The sequence below is a fragment of the Syngnathoides biaculeatus genome, chromosome 18, assembly GCF_019802595.1.
Source record: "Syngnathoides biaculeatus isolate LvHL_M chromosome 18, ASM1980259v1, whole genome shotgun sequence".
Lineage (NCBI taxonomy): Eukaryota > Metazoa > Chordata > Actinopteri > Syngnathiformes > Syngnathidae > Syngnathoides > Syngnathoides biaculeatus.
Window position 1 is genome coordinate 6,104,197 of NC_084657.1, and position 23,444 is coordinate 6,127,640.

At 41.9% G+C, this 23,444-nt stretch overlaps 1 protein-coding gene across 1 annotated transcript in view; it reads right to left on the reverse strand.

The window, feature by feature from the left end:
* LOC133491996 (disks large homolog 4-like) overlaps nucleotides 1-23,077 on the reverse strand; it is a 63,791-nt gene extending 40,714 nt beyond the window's left edge. The window contains exon 1 of the mRNA XM_061803821.1: nucleotides 23,014-23,077. Within this exon, the coding sequence (XP_061659805.1) occupies nucleotides 23,014-23,034 (21 nt within the window). The 5' untranslated portion in view covers nucleotides 23,035-23,077. The remainder of the gene's footprint in view (nucleotides 1-23,013) is intronic.
* Between the last annotated feature and the right edge of the window lie 367 nt (nucleotides 23,078-23,444).

Here is a 23,444-nt window from a genome sequence, read left to right on the forward strand (position 1 = left end):
AATATAGCAGGGTGTTCAAATACTTATTTTCTTCACTGTATGAGTCTGTAAACTGCTTTGTTAACTGAAGTTGACCTGCTCTAGCTCAGCGTTATGTAAGGCATGACAGTGACAGTGGAGCTGTGGTATTCCACTGTGTAGGTTTTAACAGCGTAATACTGCATTGTGTGAAAGAGAGTGAGAGAGAAGCCCAAAAGAGCTGGAGTGTTTCCATGACAACGTGCAAGGGGGTGGCAGACGACTAAAAAAAAAAACAGTCTACCATACTTGGCAATGGTGTTCAGATCACCATATTTATGGAGTGGCTGCTTCCGTCAAAACTGGAAAACACACACACACACACACAACTTATCCAAAAAAAAAAAAAGTGCTTTGAGTGACACCATTGAGACACACCGGAATTTTCCTCGGGATATGCTGCAACCCGTTTGGCTGACGGGATTCACCGTGACATCAATTCACTCATGCTCCCTGCTTATTTTATTGTCGTGGGTGTAATCTACTTGACTTACTAAGAACAGAAGTAGAATATTCAACAAATTTAAAGGCAAGTCTATAGAGACATTGTCAGCCATGTTTGTTTTGTGGTCCTTCCTGTTGAGTCATACAAGACAAACAGAGGTACTTTTACCAGAAAAAAGGTACAAAACACAAGTACGTATTTCATAAAATACCAAGTAACGTTTACCTCAGCTCAGCTTAACATGTAATGGAACTGACTGGAAGGCTACTATATCACACACAAAGAGATATGAAAAGCTTCACTGTGGTCAACTCATCTGCTTCACAGTTCTGAGGTCCTACATTAGAATCCAGACCCGACTGTGTGGAGTTTGCCTGTTCTCCCCGTGCCTGCGTGTGTGTTTTTTTCCAGCCACTCCGCTTTCCTCCCACATTCCACAAACATGCATGATAGGTTGATTGAAGACTCTAGATTGTCCGTAGGTGTGAATTTCGTGTGAATGGTTGTATTTCTGTATATGCCATGCGATTGGCAAGCAATCAGTCAAGGGTTTACCCCACCTCTCACCTGAAGCCATCTGAGATAGGTGCCAGCACACCTGCAACCCTAGTGAGTATAAGCGGTTGAAAATTTAAATGAAGGGATATTTACTGCTGTTAATGGTCTTGCAAATGTGTATGGTGGGTTGCACAGGCAAAACCTACAGGCCACTGTACGTCCAGGACGAAACCCATCTGAACACACTATATACTGTATGAACCTTCATATCTGGAGTACTGAATGCCATATTTGACTACAGGTTCAGTCCCCCGCTATTCAATATCCGTTCGTTAAACAATTAACAATATATTTATTGCTGTGATTGTAGTTTTCAGTGACGTAAAACTGCATGGCATCGTACTTCTATCATATGTCAAAAAATTGCTTCACAAATGTTACGGTTTTATGAGAAGCTTGAGCTTAACCTTTACATAGTCCTGCTTGTGTGTCTTGCTGAACCACCCAGCTGTCTAAATTTACCACGCCAGAACGGAATCATCACCAGTAGTGATGACCCGAAGAACTGCATTATGCATGAGGTATGGTGTGCTTGTTATAGCTCGAAAATATTTTTTAAACTCCCCCCACCTCAAATTGAAACACATTTGCTATACTCGTATTCTTAGCTTCTCCTTTTAACTGCTTTTGGGTTTTAAAATAGATAACGCATTAAGGGGTGAAATGGTTAAATCTGAGTATCAACCTAAAATAACACCTCGACTATAATTAAGACGAGCTAATGCATGAACTTTCTGTGACTAGCAAAGAACGTGATGCAGCAAGTGAACCTGTCATTTCATAAAGTCACCACCTCACTTTCAACGTCACCGTGTCAGCATCTGCGGGCCCTCCTCCTCAGCTAAAGTAGACAGCCGTGCGCAGTCCAAAATACGTGGAGCATCCTGTGGCAGCTGTCTCCTGTCTTGAGGGTTTAGGAAAAAAGTTCGGGTGAAAGATGACTGCTGACTGTCAGATCACGCATCATCCTGTTTCCAACGCTGTCCGTTGGTGAACAACCATCAGCTGACAAGCTTGCTGTCAGTCTCCCTACGCTGTAATGCAGTCTGGATTCTGCCTTCTGTCGATGTGTTAAATGTCCCCACAAGATATGCTGTACATTCTACTAAAGAGATTTAAAATAAGTCCAATTAAGTCCAGCCCATTTATCGTTCATTTGATTTGATTTGGTTGTATTTTATTTTGTTTATCCTTGACTTATCCAGCTAGAACATTAAAGACAGTTTCTCATTTCCATTGTTAAGCTATTCATTCACATAGTTTACTGGCTATTTGCTGTCACCAAAGCCCAGGTGAGTAAGAAAGTAGTAATTGGTGTCAAGGAAGTACAAAGTATTCACGATTTTTTTCGCAAAAGGTTAAGCTTTTTCAAATTTCAACTAGACGTTTCGCCATTGGATGTAATCCAACCAGGGGTCCAACACACTTTCCCAGCATTCTTTGCCATGCCTTAATGTATTCCTGAAAGATTCTCTCGGGATCCTCCGGAGCTCCAACATTATGGCAAACTTGATGTCATCCATGTCTTCAGAATGACTCACCTTGATGACCCTCCTGAGAATGGAAAAAAAACCCCGTAAATATCTCATGAAGCCAGGTCAGGTGACGTAGGGAGAGTGTTCCAGCAGGGTGGTATTTCTCTCAGCCAGGAACTGTCAGATGCTTCAGGCATTGTGAGCAGTCGTGTTATCATGGTCAACTGGCTACAAATTGCCACAATTCCTGCCTCTTCTCGTGCGACTGAAGCCAACCTTGCTAGGTCTTTTTGTAGATGTGTTGATTGACTGTCTGCTTTAGTCTGGGTTGTTAGCAGCGATATAGAAAATCTTCCCTGCATGTGTACGTACAGTACATGTGCACTTATGGTGCATTTTTTCTTAATCAAATAATTTGAAGACATTATTTTTAGGAATAATGTGTTTGGCATATTAAAATATTTTGGTGGCATGTAATATAATACGAGTTTGAAATATTAAAATATCTTGGTGTCATAGTTTGTGGCATATATACTGTCGAAACCCTTATGATGAAAAATTGTAGCATTTTCTGGGGATGTCAATTACCGTTTACCTTCCGGCCTATAAACCGCAACTTTTTTCACATGCTTTCAACCCTGTGGCTTATGCTGTGACGCGTTTAATTTGTGCATTTTTTCTAACGGCCGCAAGGGGGCACTCGAGCAGAAAAACTAAGATTGAGACCGGTGGAAGATATGTGCCAAGGAACTGACTTTTACCGGTATGCTTTTTTTTTAACTGGCCCTGTTAGCGCTGCGCTAGTGTCAGCGCTGTGCTAGCGTGTTGCTGCCGTGTTACTGCCGTGTCTCAGTGAATTTTACTAGTATGTTTTATTTTTAACCAGTCCTGTTAGCGCCGTGGTAGCGTTAGTTCTGCCCTAGTGTGTTCCTGCTGTGCTACTGCCATGTCTCAGTGATTTAGGTATTTATATTTTATATTATATTATTATATTTATATTTTTTAGAACTGCCCCTGTTAGTGCTGTGCCACTGTGTTGCTACTGTGTAGCTGCCGTGGCTATTGTTTTTTTTTTTTTCCCAGTATGTTTGTTTTTTTTTTTTTTACCAGCCCTGTTTGCGCTACCGTGTTGTTGCTAAGTTAAGCTAAGCTACGGTATTAAAACTTTGAAAACTCTTTCTGTGTACCGTCTTTTTTAGTAAATATCTCGTGTTTCAATGTGGGTTTCAATATGGGCATTTTCGTCTTTTACACAGCGGCGGCGTGTGTATGTACCAAATGGTATTTTCTTTTAGAAATGTACTGGGTGAGGCTTATATTCAGGTGCGCTCTGTAGGCCGGAAATTACGGTACTCATTTTTCGTTATGTGCGGCAGGGCTTTGTTGCTAACCCCTAAAGTTATTTCAGGTTCAGGTAAAATCCACAGTTAATGCGCGACATAACGTTAACTACATTTTGCGTAACGACTGCGGGGCCGCATTTCCTTCATTCGTTGCATAATGAGATGCGCTGATGACAGCAGTCGGTGGTTAAAGCGAGGCAGTATATTTGCCTGGGGGCGTCTTTGCTCCTCAGTATAGCAGGCTGCACTGTGGGATTGTGTAAATTTTCTATCATGACCATGACTGGTCCTTTCCCTCAGTGGGCAGCACATTGCTAATCATTACGTAATACCCCACACCCACCTACTCCCTGTGGTTTTAACTTTTGCTTTCCACAAGGACAAAAATGATCAACCAGGTGGCCCAAAGCACCAGTGCATGATCTATCTATCTACATAGTTCAACAGTTACACATGCTGTATTTTTTTGGGGGGTGGCACCTATGACGAAATGCGACAAAGAGGCCCAGGCCAGACAGAGTAAGCACAGCATGTTACCAGACTGGTGAGCCGTGACCGTGATTTTCTGGCCAAGAAGATAAAAACAGAGCTGCCAGGTGTCTACACGTGGAATTTTACAGTATGCCCCAACTGACACGAAACTGACAATTGAAAAACAAGCATACGGTATTTTTTTCAATTAGTGGTTTGGGGAATTTGGTTGTGCAGCTGAAGAGATGACCACAACATCTATTTATAATGTAAAAAAGCAAAATATTGAACGATGGTTTTTAATTTGGCATCTTTAAAACGTAAATTATAATGAAAACATTCTGTAAAATATACATGTGTATGTTATGTTCAAGGTTCTCCTCAGTGCTTCTCTTTAAATGTCATCATAAAAATCAGCTTTACAGATACCATGCCACAGGCTCCTATTTTTGTCAACCGAGACTGAGCAGAAGCCCCTATTTTGGGGAATATGACATTCGCATGGAAATAACTCCTGCTCTCTCGACATCTCATGCCCCATCAGAAATTAAATACAAAGAGCGTCATGGAACTCTAAAATCGCAAACTCCACATGCTTGAACATGACCTCCAATGATTTATCTTTTTTATGGGACAAAAGAGAGGCGGAAAAGCGTGGCGCACCAATAACGCACAACCACGACATTGTTCAACGAAAAATTAGAGTTGCATTGTGGTAATGTGACCTGTGCATAATAGGAAGTCATTTCTTCTTGTGATTATTATGGATTTTTTAAACTTTGTCACATCATCATGCGAAACACAATAGACCTGAATTTATGGTAACCACAAATTGAAATGATATTTTAGTTTTGCTTGCTTCAATACAATCGGACGTATATACAGTATATACATATATATATATATAATATATATATATATATATATTATATATATATATATATATATATATATATATATATATGTGGGTTCTAGTATCAAGTTTGCCATGAGGGTTTGAGTTTAGCGTGGCATTTGCATGTTCTCTCTGTGGTTGCGTGGTTTTTCTCTGAGTATTCTGGCTTCCTCCTACATGATAAAAATGAAGTTAATTAAAGACACTAAATTGTCCTTGGCTGCGAACGTGAGCGTAAATTGTTGCCTTTTGCCCACTGCTATCTGGGCGAGGCTCCAGCTTATTCATGACCCTAATGAGGGCAAGTGGTTTAAAAAATATATGGAGAGGTGGAATACACATTATCCTTCAACAAATGAATGGTGAACTATAGACATTTTCAACATATAAATGGACAATTTGCCGTGTTTGGGAATTTTGTGGAGTGTGTGATTGTTTAGCGTTTTGCAGCAGCTTTCTTTGATACTCGAGGAGTTTGCGCCCACACACAGGCCCGGTGACGCATGCTCCAACTACACCAGTGCTTAACTTTGTGTTTGATTTCTGTTTTAATTCTCATGGGAACACGCTGCCCAAAATCCTGCTGAGTTCTGTTCAGAATGAAAGAAATAAGTGAACGGTTCTTCCTGGGCTGAAAAAGGAAACCAGTGGATTCTATTGAACTCTGGCACACTGTTTAATTCCAACAGTTATATGCATAAAGTAACAGCGGTTTTTCACCTGCACCACAACAATTTTTCAAATGAGTTCCCCCCCCCCAATTCACTTGCTTTATTTTGTGAATGATTTTGTTTCGTGTTGAACCGACCAAGTTTCAGTCAAAGTGATTTTAGTTACAGTGGAGAAAATGAGTATTTGAACACCATGAATTTTTTTATTGCAAGTTCTCCCACTTAGAAATCATAGAAGGGTCTGACATTTTCATCGTAGGTGCATTTCCACTGTGAGAGAGATAACCTAAAAACAAAAATCCAGAAATCACAATGTATGATTTTTTTTACGATTTATTTGTGTGATAAAGCCGCAAATAAGTATTTGATTACCTGTCTACCAGCGAGAATTCTGAACCTCAAAGACCTGTTAGTCCGCCTTTAAAAGTTCACCTCCACTCTATGTATTATCCTGAGTCAGATGCACTTGTGTGAGGTCGTTAGCTGCATAAAGACACCTGTCCACTCCATACAATCACTAAGACTCAAACTTGTAACATGGCCAAGACCAAGAGCTGTCCAAAGACAACAGACACAAAATTGTACAACTCCACATGGCTGGAAAGGGCTACAAAGAAATTACCAAGCAGCTTGGTGAAAAAAGGTCCACTGCTGGAGCAATCATTAGAAAATAGAAGAAGCTAAACATGACGGTCAATCTCAATCTGAGTGGAGCCCCATGCAAGATATCACCTCGAGGCGTCTCAATGATCCTTAGAAAGGTGAGGAATCAGCCCAGGACTACACGGCAGGACTTGGTCAATGACCTAAAAAGAGCTGGGAGCACCATTTCCAAGGTGACTGTTGGTAATACACTAAGACGTCATGGTTTGAACTCATGCATGGCACGGAAGGTTCCCCTGCTTAAACCAGGACATGTCAAGGCCCATCTTAAGTTTGCCAATGACCATTTGGATGATACAGTGGAGTCATGGGAGAAGGTTTTGTTGTAAGATGAGACGAAAATTGAACTTTTTGGTCATAATTCCACTAACCGTGTTTGGAGGAAGCCGAATGATGAGTTCCATCCCAAGAACACCATCCCTACTGTGAAGCATGGTGGTGGTAGCATCATAATTTGGGGGTGTTTTTCTGCACATGGGACAGGACAACTGCACCGTATTAAGGAGAGGATGAACACGGCCATGTATTGTGAGATTTTGGGGAACAACCTCTTTCCCTCAGTCAGAGCATTGAAGATGGGTCGTGGCTGGGTCTTTCAACATGACAATGACCCGAAGCACACAGCCGGGAAAACCAAGGAGCTCCATAAGAAGCATATCAAGGTTCTGGCGTGGCCTAGCCAGTCTCTAGACTTAAAACCAACAGAATATCTTTGGAGGGACCTGAAACTGTGTTTCTCAGCGACAGCCCAGAAACCTGTTTGATCTAGAGAAGATCTGTGTGGAGGAGTGCAATATAGCAGGGTGTTCAAAGACTTATTTTCTTTCACTGAATCCTTTATCCATTCATCTTCTGAGCAGCTTATCCTCACAAGGGATACGGGAGTGCTGGAGGCTATGCTAGCTATCTTTGGGCGAAGGCAGTCTACATTCTGAACGGGTCACCAGTCAGTCGCAGGGTACACATATAGACACCGGCACTGAGTGGGAACTGAACCCACGCTCCTGGCATCAAATTCAGGCAAGTGTTCCACTACAGCATTGGTGCCTCTTGTCCTTTATCTAAATTTAAAAATAGAATACCACACCCAAAAGTCTTCAAAATTTACAACCAGTGAGAAAATTGCTAGTTCTACACCATCTTGTTTTTCAGTCCATCCATTTTCCATGTAGCTCATCCTCACTACAGTCACGGGTGTGCTGGAGCCTATCCCAGCAATCTTTGGGTGTGAGCCGGGGTACACCTTGAGCAGGTCGCTAGCCAATCGCAGTGCTCGTACAAACAAACAACCATGAAGACTCAGATTCACACCTGTGAGCAATTTAGAGTCTTCCGTCAACCTACCGCGCATGTTTTTGGGATGTGGGAGGAAACGGGAGTACCCAGAGAAAACCGATACAGGCACGGAGAAAACAAATTCCACAAAGGCGGAGTCGGGATTTGATCCCCAGACCGTAGAGCTCCAAGGCAGATGTTCTAAGCAGTCATCTTTTTCCGCCTTTTATTTGTTTATATTAAAAAAAAACACATCTCATATAGCTTATACTATATTTTTTTAGATGCAGTACTATATTGGTTATGATGGAGATTGCCTCAGAATATTCCAGAAAAGTGGATTTAAAATGACAGTTAGGTTGATTCACAGCTATCAGGCAAGCAACAAGCAGTGTAGGACTGAATCAAAGACATACTGTAATTTGCTGACCTCGGCAAAAGTGCCAACAGCAAATACTACCCTGAAAAAGTATTGGAACAGTAAATCCAATTCCTTTATTTGTTTATTTATTTTGGCCGGCACACTGAAAAGATTTGGTTTTTGACATGAGCGAGAGAACGTCAGTGATCAACATTTCAGCATGTATTTCTAGGTATTGTATTTCCATCTGCACATGATACATCACTTGAAGACAAGCTAGCATTATTTGTAAAAGACCCATATTTTCAGCAAAAGTATTGGAACAGAGAGATTTGTCCATCCATCCATCCATTTTCTGAGCCGCTTATCCTCACGAGGGTCGGGGGAGTGCTCAAGCCAGTCCCAGCTGTCATGTTGATCCAGGTTTTTGGTTTGTTTTTGTTTTTTTTTTTTTTTGTTTTTTAGCTAGAGAAGACTGTGAAAGGATCACTGTCCTCTGTAGCAGCTAAACTATATGCTCAACAGGTTTTAGACCTAGAGGTGAAGCTTTTTATGTTTTGTTACTGAGTTTTGGGTGTGTGGTGTTTTTCTTTTATTTTCAGCTTCAGGGTTGCTTGTTTTTCAGTCCCTGGACAAGTCTTTGGTTTTCATGTAGTTACAACACTAACTGATATGAATGCGGTGTTCACAGGGATACAAAATATACCTGTCAGTCACACCGTTCAACACTTTTGTTCACGTGAAAAAATTGGAGGATTTTAAGAACAGGTCCCAGGTTCTACAGTAAGTTATCACATTTAGATCCCTGCGGTCAAAATATACAATATTTCTATATTCAATCACCTGCTGTAGTCACTAATGAAAATATTCTACAAGCCAAGACCGTCTTTACTCCCTTGTGGCGTCCTGTAATCTAACCTCTCTGGGAGGTTGTCATCTTGTGGTGAGTCCATTGAGGATTCATTGGTGTACTTTGCTCCTTACACTTGTCGCTTGCATGTGTGTGTAATCAGTTCTGACTGTAGCACTATAATAAAAAAAAAAAAGACAAGACAATATGAGGGGTGGCACAGTGGATCAGATGGTAAAATGTTGGCCTCACAGTTCGCGGACCCGCCTGTGTGGAGTTTGCATGTTTTCCCCGTTTCCTCCCACATCCCCAAAACATGCAACATTAATTGGACACTCTAAATTGCGTAATTGTGAGTGCGGCTGTTTGCCCTGTGATTGGCTGGCAACCAGTTCGGGGTGTACCCCGCCCCGTGCCCGTTGACAGCTGGCATAGGCTCCAGCACTCCCCGTGACCCTTGTGAGGATAAGCGGCAAAAGAAAAGGGATGGATGGATGAAAGGCAATTTGAGCCAAACATTGGAAACACACATAGTAACTGTCTGTGTCAGCTGCAATTCTATTGACCGTGCAGGAACTTAAAAATAAATCAGTGTTAATAATTTAAGAAAAATACAGTTCTGTGTAGAAATAAAATATGATGACATGAACTCTGCGAATGGCTGGCAACAAGTTCAGGATATAGCCCGCCTTTCACCCGAAGATAGCTGGGATAGGCTCCAGCACACTCGAGACACAAGTGTCAATAAGCGGAATGGAAGTTGAATGAATGAATGATTACATATTTTTTACACTCTTTAAATTGAATTTTTTTTATACTCTTAATTGTAGACAGTACATTATTCAGTTTTATCTGCCTAGCCATATGCACCTGAAAACATAACATCATATGAAATAAGGATTATTTTTTGCTCAATATTGTTTAGTCATAGTCTCAGGCTAATCATGCATGCATCGTAAAGTTACAAGCATGCCAGGTTGGATTATATTTGCAAATATTGTGCTATATTGGAAACACAAGCTCAAGTATTTGCATTTATGACTTCCCTGATGGTTTAATCAACAAGTCTGTTCGAGTTTTCTCCCTGCGCATGTCTTAACGTGCTCGCTGGCTAATGCACACCCACATGTGTTAAGCCACGCTCATACCTAACATACCCAGCGCATGAATAAACATAGCCAGCACACACGAAGATGGCTCATCTCTCATACGTACCCCTCTGATTCATCTGACTCTGGAATTATTATTCGATGCAATGTGCACAAACAGAGAACCCCCAACACCACAACCACCACCCCCCACCCTCCCCGACACCTCCCCCAATGTAAGCCTGCCAGAACGACTAGCTGGCATTGAGCTAACATGCAAAACAGAGGAAGAAGACGTCACCGGAGAGATGGAGGCAGAGACACGAACACAGAGGTGAATTTACCTACCACACATGGGCAGAGAGTAGGCAGCTTAGTGCGGCCCTTCATGAGCGAGAGACAGAGGAAAAACAGCCTCCCAGACACCCGCAGCGGAGGAGAAGGAGGAGAGGGATGGGGAAACAGCTACAGAGACTGGGGAAGGGGAAGGGGGGAGAGACTAGAAGAAGAGGGAGCGAGGGAAGGGGCAGGGGGGAATGTCGTAGTGGATGAGAAAAGGAGTTTTCCTGGAAGACCGAGTTGTTGATGTTGAACATATCGGTGTGAACATTGTGCAATGGCAGCCCGCTCCAGCTGTGACTCATAATATAATGTTTGTCACTGCTTTACAGCGAGGGAGGAGAACCAATCAGACATGGAGACACACTAAAGCCCATCTATTATTCCGTTTTATCTTCTCTGTGTGCATGTGTGCATGCGTCCATTGAATAACTTCCTCCGTGCAATCCCCCACACTATCTTCCAAATAATTGAGTGTGTTCATTTTTGTTCACTTTCCTACATAGCCAGTGATTTGTACAGATCAAGACATGTTGGTTTTCAACAATTCTATGTTATACAGAAGAAAATTATATTATAAATTATAGACACAATATTTTTCTTTTTGCTCCCATTTTTCATGAGCGGAACAAAAACCAGTCAGCATCTGGCATGACGACCACTTCCCTCATACGACCACTTCCCTCATACAACATCTTGATTGTACAGGTGAGCTTTAGGCTGCTCACAATCAAAGTTCACTTGAAAATGTCCCGTTTTACTTTAATGCAGTGGGTGTGTGTGTGTTGAGATCGGTTGGGGAGGCCAAAAAAACAACTTGTATAACTGCAGGTCTTTAGAGGATGCTGGATTGGGAGGTTCTTGGGTCTCAAGGGACGGCAGCAGCTTCAAAGATATGATTGGTGCTTATCAGACACTTTTTAACAGATACTTTCTTAAAACAATGCCTTTTCCTAACCAAAATGTTCCTTAACACGCTGTTACCAGAACAAACCTGTTTGCTCTCCGAATAACATACAAATTGTTCATCTGCCTTTCACTCGAACTTCGCTGGGATGGACTCAGGATGAGCAGTGTAGAAAGTGGATGGATGGATTTTTAAAAATGCTTTCAAATCTTTTCATTTTGTGTCCGAGTTTGCCGGCAAGAATGTTTTGCTAATTTTTTTTTTTTTTTATGTTCATTGGACATTTAGTCGCATCAATGCATCAATTCCTATTGTTGCAAGAAAGTGACATTTCTCTGTCAACCAATCAATGGAGTGAAGTTTGTGTAGCTCCACTTTTCAGGTACCGCTCCAATGCAGTATTGACAGGTGCCAAAAGGTGTGAATATACAAATTGTCTCATTATGGAGTGAAGTGGCGCAAAAAAAAAAAAAATTAAAAATGATGCGACCCTATTGTAGACCGAATAGCAAATACTGTGTAGAATCAATCTATGTTGGTTCAATTAAAAAAAAAGTGTGACCCACAGGGCGAATTATAGGACACGAAACAACCACACTGACAAGCTGTTGTTCTGGACAGTACAATGATCCTGATAATTGGTTTTAAAATTAGACATTTTACACTAACCCCTTATTAACAGTTTGTACATTGCTTATAGCGTACTGGTGAGAAATGGTAACACTGAGCACTAAGCCTGATTAAGATACAAATATTGATACAAAGAGGGAGAGAATAAATTCTGGTTTGCCAATTAATGAGCATATTTGTTTGTACACCCCCCCCACCTTTTTTTTTTTTGGTACCTATTTAAGCATCCATCCATCCAGGAATCAAAACAAAATGCCATGCAAGCAAAGCTATATACCAGAAGTGATGTTGTTTCCACATTATTTTATTTATTTTGCTCTTACACTTTTAACATAAACGTTTACTGGTTTATTGGTAAGGTATGATCATTACAGCTTGAGTTTGACTTACAAACTTTAAAATGTCATTAATAACGAATTTATAAACCCTTTTTGGGCAGATGGTCACCTTTTTGTAAAGAGACTACAGTGTTCTGGCCTATTTTGTTTGAGGCAGTTTAGTTCCCCTCTCAGACGCCATCAGTTTGTGAGTCATGAATGCATTAAACAGTTGAGGGGATGAATAAATAGGGAAAAAAATGCACCATGACCTATTGGACCACTTTATAGCGCACCAATTATGGCTGATGGATGGGTTATGACACCTGCAGAGGTTAGGCCCAGAGCCCTCGTTGACACAACGAGTTCTGCTTCTGCGTCTGTGACTAAAGACAAGTGGAGCACATCGTGACATTTCCATCTGGAAGGGAGCCTTTGCTCTTCATAGAGGAGAGTGGAACTCTTGCGCAACCCGCGAATGTAGCTGGCTCCCTTCAAATATGAATTTTCTCTTCTCTGCATTCATGAGCATTCTAGGCTGCCGCCTCCACAGAGGTCAGACTCCTACCTGAGAACTGTGGGCTTCATATTTTCGACACCCTTCAATGGCAGGCCTCGCTCTCCCTACCTCTATCTCGCCCTCTCCTCCCCCTCCCTTCCTTCTTTCATCTCTATTCTGTCCATGATGATACCTCGCCATGTTGTCATGGCAACAATCGGGCCCTGATTGCACGGTTGCTAGGCAACTGACATCACCTACCAGAGGAGCACGCACATACAAAGCCAGAGACAAACAAAACACAAATATGCTCACTTGCACATTGTTTTTGCGCTCACATGTGTTCGGACTCTCAGCATATAATTGAATTATTCTGTGTTTTAATTCAAATGTTTATTTTCATATAAAATACATGTGCTGATTCAGGAAGTCTTGTTTGTAGTTGGTATCTGTGGCTTGAAATTGGATAAGAATTTTAAGCATTTTTGTGCCGAATACACCAACACAGTTCAGATTGTCATTTTGTTATTCAATTGAAGTACTGTACTAAAATACTGTACTGCGTAACCTAACGTCACAGGAGGACACGGACTTTTCTTCATGCACGTTGTCATTGAGTCGTGTAATTTACAAAGTAGCCACTGGGTGTCGTTGTGCACCATTTCAAAAACTGTTAGTAATAAAATCTTTCCCGTTTATGTTTCTGTACAACCTCTCACATACACAGACTTAAAGGGAATTACTTTCGATAATATCCAATAGCAATATAGTACTTCAAAAGGCCCTAATCTGAGGTAAAGCCTTTCTAACCTCAGTTCCCTTAACTATTTGAATCACAGCTGATTTGTTTCAAGTGTCCACTTTGGCTATTCTTGATGTACTATTCACTTTATCACATTCCAATCACTCTCATAATTCTCCAAGATGTTGATGGATTAAAAGTATCACTTTCAAGATGACAGTAAATAATCACAAATCCACCGTTCAGTACATATGGAAACAAACTCACAAGTCTTTATTTAGATTGTTCAAAAGATGGAAAGACAAGAGACTGCTTCTTCATCAGACTGTGAAGCCGAGCAAACTCTCAAACGTGCACATTGGACAGACTGTTAACAGCCTCCATGCAAAGTGAGCCCTCTGACAGAGGCGCAGATAATTAAATTAGACGAGGGGCACATCAGCAACATGTAGTGATGAATAACGGCAGTCGAGCTTTAATATGAGCTGGACCTGCAAACGCATGTGCGACTTTTGTCAGGATTCGGGAACTGAGCATTAGAACTGAAAACAGCTGAACCAAGATAGCATTATCCGGATTCGGCCCCAAATCTTGATAGGGGAACTGCCTCACAGTCCTGAGGACCTAGGTTCAAGTCCGGGTCTACCTGTGTGGACTTTGCATATTCTCCCCGTGCCTGCGTGGGTTTTCTCCGGTTACTGCAATTTCCTCCCACATCCAAAAAAAACAAAAAAAAAACACCCACAGTAGATTAATTGAAGGCTCTAAATTGCCCGTAAGTGGGAATTTGAGTAGAAATGGTTGTCTATTTGTCCCCTGCGATTGACTGGCAACCAGTTCAGGGGTACCCTCCCTCTCACCCAGATTCAGCTGGGACAGCCTCCAGTAGTACGCCCGTGAACCTAGTGAGGATGACCAGTTCCAAATATGAATGGATGGATGGATGCGGGGATGGTGGTGGAATTATACTTCTAAAGTTGCACAACATCCATCATGCGTAAAGTCACGTAAAACTTCAGCATACCTCAAGCGTGCTTAGTTCAGCTTCATAAGATTAGTTTGGACTTTGTGGGGGCTATTTTGCCACACTTTTTCCAAAACAAGGAGTGGCCTCAACAAGTCATGTTGTCAGAAGAAGACCATGAGATGAGAAGAATATAAAGTACACCTTAAATTATGTGGAGATACTCTCGCTTACACTTTTTCACTCACACACATTCAACATTATGTATGGGAATTGGAGGTAAACGAACCACATGCCTAAGCTTTAGAAAAGTTGGAGGTGGTGAGTGTGAGAACTTATTTATACGCTCGGATGACCATTTTGAACGGCTATATACTGTACTATACAATTAATTAAGGCTTTCTGATAGCAGCAATCCAATTTTGGAGCAAAATATTCAGCTATCTGTCCATCTGTCAATCGCAGGGATTGTTTCTATTTGTTATTTTCATGTGGCCAAAACTTTCAAAATCCAAACAGATCCGAGGTCAACTGGTGACACAAAAATAACTATGTTTGTCTTGATAGGTTCCACGAAAGTGCTGTCAGCTAAGAATAGCGCCATTTAGAAACATTGTACGCTGTTCTTTTTTTTTTTTTTTTTTTTTTTTAATTAAGGCCAAGAACTTTTCCAAGACCTGAACTCGAACTCTAGCTCATACAAGACCATTGTGCGTTCACGGCTTACACGAGTGTGTGAGTGCACTATGTAGTGAAGACAAAAAAAAAGACCCCTGAGCCATGCCGTCATGGCGTCAGATGTGCACTGCACCCAGCTTGGTATCCTCTCCCTGCGCCCTGGGAGCAACTTGGTGGGATCAGTGTCTCGGTGGTTGCACGTCGAGGCATCGCAGATGCAAGGTTGCTCGTGCCCTTGAGCGGCGATCACATGAGCGTTCTCCACGGTCACTAATCCTGACACGCTTGTCACACACCGTCACAAGGGCTGTTTCATTAACTCTGCTGGCACATGTACAGTAGGATGCGACGGCCGTAAGTGAGCATGAAGCGAGCCCCGTGCACATGTAGCTGCTGACATCAACTACATCCTATCAAATGTATAATTGATGTGAAGAAGCACAAACGAGAGAGGCATCAAAAGTGCTTTAAAGTAGGCCAGAGTGGAGTCCAGACTATTGAGCGCAAATGAAGAAAATGGGGAGGTGGATGAGAGGTAAAAGAGGCAAGGATATTTAGAAGAGAAAACTGGCAATGTGCTAATGAGTAAAGCGGAGGAAATGTGGTGAAGCCTCAAGGAACTAGACGATGGTCCTCTTTCTTCTCCACACAGAGAGCTTGAATGTTTTCTGCTTTCTCTCCAACACTGTCATGCCATCTTTTCCCTGATATCCTTCACACTGTTCTCTGCAATGAGGGAGGGATGTCGGGCTCGCAAACCAAACATATTTCCCGTGACGTCTCCTCACGCTGCTGATACGTTCTAATATATCAGTTGCAAGTATTACGTAAGGACGCGGCTGTGTGATACATTGATTCCCAATTCATTATTTATTTTCTTTTAAGATTCTTGTGTAGGAAGCGGCAGAAAATTACATAAGCTCTTTGAAAGCCAAATGCAGCACTCCGGAGTGAAAAGACAGAAAATGATCCATTGGTTAGAAATGCAAGTGAGCGTCGTCATTGGTCAGAACTCCCAACTAAAACAGGACTCAAAAGGAGCATCAGCATCCACTCCAACCATCAGAACAAGTTCTTTTTTGTCATCTAGCATATCTTTATAATGGTGGCCAGATAAATGATTGATCCTTGATCAAAAACAGTGTTAGAAAATAACCACTCAAAATCACAATAGCAATAAATCCATCTTTTTCTCTCATGAGCGGCACAGCGGCTCTGAGTGCTCTTCATGTTTTACCTTTTTGTAAAATCGTGCTTACTGTATTCAGTTCCTTTTATGCTTTTACACGCTGGCTTGTTTCACTGAAGTTTCATGCCTTAAACATTTAATTGAAACACTCATGACGGCCGCTGAGATGAATTTCGCTGACAACACGCTGTACTGCCCATGCCGCTTGCCGTTCTTCCAATTTAAAAGCACCGGTGAGAAGTATTTTAAGAGGCCGCCGTGTTATGATGTCACTCCTCGAGCGGCTGTGGCTTCGCCCCCACATGGCAAAAACCTTGCATGCAGACCTTTTGCTCATGATGTGGTCGCAAGCATGTGGGTGTTGTGAAACAGCTCACCTGTCGTATAGTTCATAATGCCACAGCTCACCTGCAATGCAGCCAGCTCCCATGAAAGTTTAATAAGCTCGCATTTGAAGGGATCTGCTGATCGGAGGTGTCTGCGATTGATTGGGTGCGCCCACGTTAATCACGTTTCCACCGGTGGCACAGTCCACTTTGGCTTCCCACAGTACAGTTTGGATTGATAAATGAGTGGGCGAATTTACTCCAAGTCCCTCCAGGCCACGGCAGCCCTGTTTGACCAAAACGTAGTGTGCCATGGGATTTTGGCGATCTTTGGTTTTTCCTCCTGTTCTCACTGTCTATCAATCTAACCGTGTCGGGCCGTCCCGGAATCCCAGAGGCTCAAAGGAACTCAATGTTTCGGCCTCCAGTTGACCACCGATGGCAATACGTTCCCTCTTGGCCTAGATGGGGAACTTCACTCTGTGCCACGTTCTGACAGAGCTTTCTACCGATGAAACATGGACACCAAGAGGTTTCAGCACACCTTTCTGGTCCCGTAAGAGTCAAAGGAAGCTCTCCAGCCAGGCCAGGCGGCAACAGTATTGGGGGGCACATGTAGGCTATGCTGCAGCTGCTCAACAAAAGATGGCTCATGTTAGTTTTCCGTCAACAAATATTTCATTAATCCATCTCTTGTATCACAAAATGCATGTGAGATCATTATTCACATACGCATTGCACACTCGCACTCTCATACACACGCTTGCTTTCAACGTTACCATGATAAACGGGCACTCCATCTAAATGAAACGCATAGCTCAGCTTTAAAAGAGTTGTCGACGGTGAGTGTGAGATGATGTGGAAGCAAATAATTCCCATCACCCTGCAGACCTCTTCCACGTTGTTAGACTCTTTTCCATGCTGTCAGGTTTAGTTGCGTGCACCCACTTTTTCTAAAGCCAACTAGGTTGCCCAGCCGAACTGCGACCGTGACTGCGGTGGGAATTTTTGGGACAGTTTCAAAATCTCGCCAGACACCCACGACAATCACATCCTGTTAGCCCACCTTGTCTCGTGCCCGTCCATCCTGTTTTGGCCCTGCTGGCCTGAAACTGTCATTACGATTTAACTACTTTGATAGAGTAAGTTGGTAATAGACTGCAGTACAACCATGCTCCAACTTGCATACAAACTCGGGTTACTCTGCCATCATATGGATGGAAGAAAATCATAAAGTGAGGACCCCCAGTTCGAGTATTCTGCTGGCAAACCACAGATCCCACAAAGATTGAGTTCCCTTCCAGAGGGAGGCACTAACAGTTTTGGCCTTGTTTAACCTGGTTACTGGAGCCTGATGTAACTTTGATGGTCCATATACATGTAACAATAAACTGGAGGTGCTGTTTTCTGTTTTGTTCCCCATCGACTCATGATTTGTCTTGATTGAAATGACACTATCCTGTTACGCGATCAGTGCAGTGTACACGGGTAATGTCAGTGGTACCCCAACAAACGACTGTTGAAAAATAATCTTGGGTTTGGATATTATGTGACCTTTTAGAACGGAAAACTAAAAAAAGTAGCCATCATATATGATGTGAACCGACGTGTAGTGCTTGTTATATAGAGAGCTTTTCATTTGCAAACTTTCCCCTTTTCTAAAGTGACCATCTGTCTCGCAATCCCTAGCACAGTGTGTGGCTTCTCTTGCCAGCTTTACACTCTTTTCTCACTTCGATCGCAAGTCTGGAGAAATATCTTCACTTACCAACTGTGGTCGTTCACTTAATAAGGTGTTTTGTTTTCCAGTGAGTGACTCACAAAGCAAGTTAAGCCATGCAGGGATGAAGTCACATTATTGTTTTATCTGTTGATACATTGGCTTGATAGTTTCCATTGTTACTGGGCATACAATTAGACAAAAATGTGGCTAATATCCTTTTACATAAGAGTTCCACTTTGTCAAACACAGCCTTGCTGCGTGACTGCACCTACTTATCTATGTTTAGGTGACCAACAATCCCTGTTGCCAAGGAAACTGTGGGGCAAATGAATTTAAGCACAAATTTATGTAATCCTAAAGGTTCTGTTGCTATATTGTATGCAATCCTAAACCAGCTGCTGCTGTGTGTTTGTGTGATGTCACTTCCGGTCGCAAAGTGCATCCAGTTGCCCCTGCACAGTATATGTCCACCTCTCACTTTGAGCCAACTCACACTGACACACACCTGCTCCCTTCCGTGTCATTTCAGGATATGATCGGGTCTGCCTCTCGCTATGACAAGACAGCAAGCACGTGTGTGTGACGTAAGAGAAGATGTGTGGTGGGCAGCGAACCTGCTCACAAAGGTAAGAGTAGAAGCGGCTGGAAGCTTGAGATTAGCATGCAGAGCAGAGTAGCCTCCGATGTGGACTCTCGCTGACTTGCTGCAGTTTCAGTGTGACACAAAGCATCATCCCCACACACACAAACACCCCCAACCCAACACTTTTACTATATCCACGCAGGTTGACAGCTCACAAAGCATGACACAGAGCGTGGGAGATGTGAGTGAGGGTCATCCAGAGTGAGGGAAATGTGCAAAACCCTGCTCTCTTTATGTTTAAAAAAAAAAAAGAAAAACAAAAGGGAGTGTTGTGTAATTGAAGGATTGTGGAAAAATGAGCACTTCCCTCTCTTGTGTGTACAACACAAATACAGCTGTGGCTCACGCACACATGCATACACATACTGGGCCAGAGTACCATGAAGAAGCTTACCTTTGTAGTCACAATGCAGAGGCAGTCCATGGTATTTAGTACGAAATATCGGGGTGTGTTTCAACCCCCCCAACCCCCCACGACAGAGGGCTGAGACCCCCACACCCCGCTCCCCAGCCTTCCCCACTCCTGCTCTCTCGCACTCGTCCTGCCTTTCCCCCCCTTTTCTCTCCTTCTGTGGAGCTCTTCTTTGACTAAGAAAATGAGCGAGGGAAAGGGAGGATGGAGGGAGGGGGAAACATGAAAAGGGATGGGGAGGGCCACAGGGAAACGGAGAGAGTGAGCCGAAAAAGACAGAGGACAGAGGGTGGTCTCAGAATTTTGTATGAGAGAGAAAGTGGAGGCGAGGCGGCAAGGTGAGGGCACATCCACGCTTCTGGAGAGAAAAGGGTAGGGGGGGGGCAGTGTGAATATGGAAAGAGATGGAGTGATGATGGAGATGGAGGGGATTAAAGAAATGAGAGGGGGAGTCACACTGTGGAAAGGAAGGGGGAAAGAAACAGAATAAGACAGCGGAGCAGAATAGAAAAGGAAGAAGCGAGGGAGGGGACAGCTGAAGAGAGAGAGCTGGTGAGTGGGTGTGTGTGTGTGCGTGCCATATATATATATAATATATATATATATATATATATATATATATATATATGTATGTGTGTGTGTGTGTGTGTGTGTGTGTGTGGTGTGTGTGTGTGTGCGCGTGTTTAAAGACAGAAGGAATTAGACCGGGAGAAAATGTGTTGAGGAGGAGAGTGTGAATTACATATCCATCAGAGAAGAAGAAAAAAAAAAACACAAACATGAAGCACGAAGACCTACAGAACCAGATTTAAAAAATACACCCAAAATTATGAGAGGAGGGTAAAAATGGATAGCATAATGAGACTGACTGCGCTTCTTAAAGGCTTTTTTTTCTTCTGCTTGTCGGAACACTCGCCAGTTGTTCCCTTAGCGATGGTGCAATTGTTGCCATGGTAATAGGAAGGCTTGGTGTTGTCATATATCCTACGTGCGAAATCTTTGTATTGCGTGAGGAAGCCTGCATATGTGGATATATTCACACACCTGTGCATCCTGTGTTAGAGTGTGCGTGTCCATTTCGCAGAGTGTGGGAAAAGAACGACACAGACTTGTGTCAAGTAGATTTAAATATATAATCATAAGGACTACTCAAGCTTTACATGCCGCTCTGCCTTTAAGATGTCGGACTGTACCACTCGTGGCCGTGCAAAAGGGGAATGTTTGCTTCACTGTCTTTGCATCTGTTCTATAATTAAGTACAAATCCACCGCACACCCCGGGCCTAACTACACACTCAGCACAATGCTGGAGCAATGTCGATCCAATCAAGCAGTTCCGGATGCTGAACACAAAACATACTCCACTGGGTGAAGCGTCACAGGGGCATCGGATTGAAATGTACGACCCAACAACGAACGACTCCTTCAACCAGAGATGGCCACATTCTACAGATGGCCGGTCCTATAAATAAGCTCACACATCAAGAAACATGGGGCCTCCAGGAATGTCAAACACATTAAGACTTTTCACATCAGCCCATTAAAGTTCATACCTTGAGTGTGACATGCCGGAATCACCTTTTGACTTTGTGCTCAAATGATTAAAACAAAGTGAATGTTTAGCTGCTTAATGCGATGAAGGTGGCACTCGCAATTCTCACTGAGATCATTGCAGGGATGTTTTGCTGCCACGTATCATTGGATAAGTCCCTCCAATGCAATTTATTGCGCATAGAATATGCAATCCAAAGTTTATTTATTTACTCTTTTTTTAGAGACTGAACTGAGGAAAAAAAATGGCTTTAAATAGGCCACAATCTAGTAATCTGTAATTGAGGTGGTTTCCAACAATGGGCAACTTAACCTGTAATTCTTATTGAATTAGTCAGTTCATTATGTATCTGTTCATTGTATCTTGTTATGCATCACTTCATTAAAATTGCAAAGACATTGAAACATTGAACATTCAGCTGCAAGTTAATGATTTGACCATTTGGATTGAATATCTTTTTATTGTGGCTCTAATGTATCTGGCAAAACTGTTTGGGAAAATACGGGTGCAAAATATGTATGTCAGTTTAATTGAACACTTGAAATCAGGGATGTCAAAGTCATTTTCATTGCAGGCTACATTGTAATTAGGTTTTCCCTCGTAGTTATGCTTTCCCTCAGAGGGCCATTATGACTGTGAATACTACATGAATGGATAATCACAGTCACCATTATTATTATATGTATACAGTATATACAATTGCATTTGATTGTTATTTCACCAAAAAATGAAATAGTGTGAAGCAACTATTGCACTATTGATATATTTTAGGGAGGAATTTGGTGAAAATTAACCTGGTTGAAATGAAGAAATGTTGCCATTTCGATACAGATTTTCTGGTAAATTGAAAAGAATAAATCCATTTGGGAAACATAAAGGAGACAGATTATATGGATTTTGCCTAAGCATACTTTTTATTATTTTTTTCTTATTACTTTTTTTTTTCACGGTGGATGATAAACACATCTGTCCCACAGTTCAGAGGACCAGGATTCAAATCCCAGCCCCACCTGTGTTGAGTTTGCATCCTAGTGAGGATAAGCAGTGTAGAAAATGCATGGGTAGATGATTGGATGCCATTTTTGTCACTTTTAACAGATATTGCAAATATTTTTTCTTCAGAAAATCTCTTCGTAAGATAAATTGAGCAATAGTTCAAAATGTGTATATTTACAACCGTCTAAGGGAAAGCATAATTATGATTTTACCCATAGCAAAAAATGAGTGAGACACCTGTATTCTAAATTGTCCATCAGTGTGAATGGGAGTGTGACAGTGTTTATCTGGATGCCCTGATTTAACCTGTGACCCTGATGAGGACAAGTGCAGTACAAAATGGAAGGATGAATGCTTTGGGTTATGGTTGAGGTCCCACAAAAGAAAATGAAATTCAAGCAACAATGTAGGCTGTCCTTTGTTACTGATACATGTTAATGACTGATGTATAAAATAAACATGAAGTAGTCATTGACCTGGCAGTCAATCATTACATGTTTCTTCCACTGTTACAACATTAATTTTTTGACTGTCATTGAGACTTCCTCGTGAAATGTATCTCACTTACACACAAATGAAGCTAAATATAAACCAGCCGCCATCGTTGAAAGTGAAAATAGGTGTGTGTTTTCTGAATAGATTCAGGAGCACTTAAATGCATGTTAATGTTTTATTGTGGAAGCCGATCAGCTGCATCGGTAATTTATGTGAGTGAATGCATGCATAACGTGAGTTAGTATGGAGGTTATTTAAGAAAATTTGGTAAAATAGTTATCTTTACATATCTATCATGAGCCCTGTAAGTCTAAGTTAAAGGACAATAAAGCACAATGATAAATGGCATGACAAAAAAGTGCACGCATATTCCCTAAAACAACACCCACACATGCACACACTATACTGTATGTTGCTAAAACAAGAGAATCACCAGATTACACACAGAAATGGTAAGAACTGATTCCGACAATCTTTTCTGAGACTTACCCACAAATAGACGGTCTCCATTCTCCAGTACTGCTGTGCTTAATGATGACGGTGTTTTGGCTCTGTGGCTTGTTTCTCACCCAAAAGTAGGCCAAGGACAGAAGCTGGTCAACAACAAAGGCTAAACCTGAGCAGGACATTCACACCATGGGGCCACTGACTGAAAAGTACAAGGGTTTTATATTTAGGTAGGAACAATGAAGCTTTTAAACTACATTACACTGCAATCCATTCTGGTCAACTTGTAGTTTGTTCGGATTTGGGAAAAAAAAAATCAAAAGCAAAATAGAAACAATCCTTTACTGGGGTCAAACTGTTACCATCATAAAACCGTTAAAGGTATGGGTAATTTTTAAATATAACCTAATATTTTAACATCTTTTGTGTTTTAACCACAGTTAGTGGGGTGTAATAACAATTCTAGTCAAAGG